The sequence below is a fragment of the Lasiodiplodia theobromae genome, assembly GCF_012971845.1.
Source record: "Lasiodiplodia theobromae strain AM2As chromosome Unknown scaffold_114, whole genome shotgun sequence".
In the NCBI taxonomy this organism is placed as follows: domain Eukaryota; kingdom Fungi; phylum Ascomycota; class Dothideomycetes; order Botryosphaeriales; family Botryosphaeriaceae; genus Lasiodiplodia; species Lasiodiplodia theobromae.
In genome coordinates, this window is record NW_023336305.1 from 4,744 (window position 1) to 7,715 (window position 2,972).

The 2,972-nt window shown below is 50.7% G+C and overlaps 1 protein-coding gene across 1 annotated transcript; it reads left to right on the forward strand.

Moving 5' to 3' along the window:
- Window positions 1–373: 373 nt before the first annotated feature.
- On the forward strand, window positions 374–2,635 carry LTHEOB_13037 (Ankyrin repeat protein; the record flags this gene model as incomplete). The annotated part of the gene is made up of 4 exons (XM_035509971.1): window positions 374–1,382; window positions 1,439–2,294; window positions 2,346–2,568; window positions 2,618–2,635. The coding sequence occupies 4 exons, from the start codon at window positions 374–376 to the stop codon at window positions 2,633–2,635; spliced, it is 2,106 nt and encodes a 701-aa protein (XP_035375176.1).
- Window positions 2,636–2,972: the final 337 nt, after the last annotated feature.

Here is a 2,972-nt window from a genome sequence, read left to right on the forward strand (position 1 = left end):
TGTTCCACTCGTGTACGCTGGTCATGCAGTATGCGGAGCTCAAGTGGGGGGCTGAGTGAGCTCAGCCGCACTTCGGAGCAAGGGTATTTCACGCCGCAGCCAAACGGACTTCTTACAGCCAACCAAATCCGCGTTTTATCCACGGACTAAACTTGGCAGCAGGCTCGGCTAATTAGTGCATCCTGGCACAGCTAGGCGCATATAAGGTATAAGTAGAAGTGCTAGTATATCCGTATACTCACAACTTCGTTTTGCTACGACCGCTTTCCCAGCCTATAGACTTAGGGAACACCGTAAGTATTCACTTCAGATAAACGATTCTTGCTAAATGCTCCCAAGACCACCACTTCCATACAGGGCGTGAACCGTCAACATGTCGGATCCGGCTACCTACACGGTCGGCTGGATTTGTGCAATACCAACCGAAAGCGTCGCTGCGCGCCAGTTCCTCGACGAAGAGCACGATCCACCCAGCCATGTATCTCAGCATGACAACAACGTCTACACACTGGGCAGGATCGGCCAGCATCGAGTTGTCGTTGCAGTGTTGCCTAAGGGCGAGTACGGCACCACTTCTGCTGCGAGCGTCGCAAGGGATATGCTGCACAGCTTTCCAAATGTCAGAATCGGCCTCATGGTCGGTATTGGTGGCGGTGCTCCCAGCAAGAAGCACGACATCAGACTCGGTGATGTCGTGGTCAGCTCTCCTCAGGATGGCCGGGGCGGGGTCTTGCAATACGACTACGGCAAAGCGATTCAGGGCCACGGCTTCCAACACTCTGGATTCCTCAATCAACCACAACCTCTTCTGCGTGCAGCAGTTGGCGACCTTGAAGGCCGCTACCTGACGGATGGCAATCAAATCCACGAGAACATTCAGTCCATCCTTGCCAAGAAGAAAAAAATGAAGCGATTGTTCCAAAGGCCCGAGCTCAGCACTGACCGGCTGTACCTGTCAACATTCGTTCACACCGATAGCGACAAAAGCTGCGAAGAGATCTGCAACGGGGACGAGGGATTCGAGGTAGATCATTGCGAAAGGCTGGTGAAGCGGAACGAACGAAGTGAGGATGAGGATAGCCCGGCAGTCCACTACGGCCTGATCGCTTCCGCCAACACCCTGATGAAGAACGCCGAGATCCGAGATTCACTTGCAGAGGCTCATGGTGTGCTTTGTTTTGAGATGGAAGCTGCAGGGTTGATGAATCATTTTCCGTGCTTGGTCATCAGAGGCATCTGCGACTATTCGGACTCCCACAAGAACAAAGATTGGCAAGGTTATGCAGCTATGACAGCAGCTGCATACGCTAGGGATCTTTTGGGTCGCATTCCACCGACACGGATCGAAGCGGAGAAGAGACTCAGCGAGATTCTTTCTACCTGTTAGTCCATAGGCTCAGCTCCTCTTTAGTGATAGAACGTGCTAATAACTCTAAAGTCGAAGAGAAGCTTAACGGCATCTCTATTGCTACACAAGAAACGAACGACGTTGTGAATAATTCCCACGTTGAGCACCACCGAGGCAAAATCAATGCCTGGCTCTCCCCCCCAGATCCGTCAACAAACTACAACAAGGCCCTAAAGCAACGACACGAAGGCTCGGGCCGATGGTTCCTTCAGAGGCCGGAGTATTCAGACTGGAAGACTGAGAGAAACTCGTTTCTGTGGCTCCATGGCATTCCTGGATGTGGAAAGACAGTTCTTAGCTCTACCATCGTTGAGGACCTAGAGAAGAACAAAGTCTGCTCCCCGCTCTACTTCTACTTTTATTTCAACGACGCCAGCAAGCAGAGTCTTGAGAATGCAGTCCGATCACTCATAAACCAGTTGTACGGCAAGAGGGGTGATGTCGAAAGACACATAGACTCACTCTACTCCTCTTGCAAAAATGGAGCGCGGCAGCCAAGCATCCACTCTCTATGCAAGACCTTCCAAGACATGGTTCAACAGGCTGGTGAAGTCTGGATCATCCTCGATGCGCTTGATGAGTGTCAGACGCGGAAGGGGCACTCAGCCGAGGGATTGCTATCGTGGATAGAGAACATCCGAAGCTCTCAGGAGAGGAATGTTCACATTCTCGCTACGAGCCGGCCGGAACAGGACATCAAATCGGCTACCGAGAGGTGGGCCCGGAAGAAAGACATCATTCCAATTCAGAGTGACCTGGTTGCGGAAGACATACGTGCATATATCCATACAAAGGTCAAGGAGAACGATGGCCTGAGCAGGTGGAAAACGAGGCCGGATGTTCAGGGTGAGATTGAGTCTGCTTTGACGCAGAAGGCTCATGGGATGTAAGATACTTTCAGAGCTATCTCTATGTTTACTTTGCTAAGACAATACAGGTTCCGTTGGGTTTCCTGTCAACTCGACGTTCTTGAGAATTGTCTCGATTACTCAGACCTGTCAGAAGCACTCAGTTCTCTACCAGAAACATTGGATGAGACGTATGCCCGGATCCTTGAGAATATCCCAGCAAGGTACAAGGACAAGACGACAAGAATCTTGCAGTTCTTGACTTTCTCAGAGCGGCCTCTGCGAATTGAAGAAGCTGTTGATGTTGTTGCGGTAAAGATGGGCAACAGGCCATGCTTTGATCCCAAAAACCGAATGCCAGTTCCAGAGGAGATCCTGAAATGCTGCTCAAGCTTGGTGAGTCTAGTGAACGTAGAGGAGCAGAAAAGCGGGGAAATCAGGAAAGAAATACAACTTACACATTTTTCGGTCAAGGAATACCTCGTATCAGATCGGTTACAAAGGGACGTTTCTAAGGGACCAGAGAAAAATGCTATTGGGGCCTCCATCTCAGGAGATCTTAAGGAACCAGTTGCAAGGGCCTCCATCGCAGAAGTCTGCCTTCTTTACTTGTCAGACTTAGGACAGGGCCTTTCGGTAAAGAAGATCAGGCAGTCATTCTTTCTAGCGCAGTATGCCGCACGCTACTGGGTAGACCATGCCATCGTAGCTGAAAG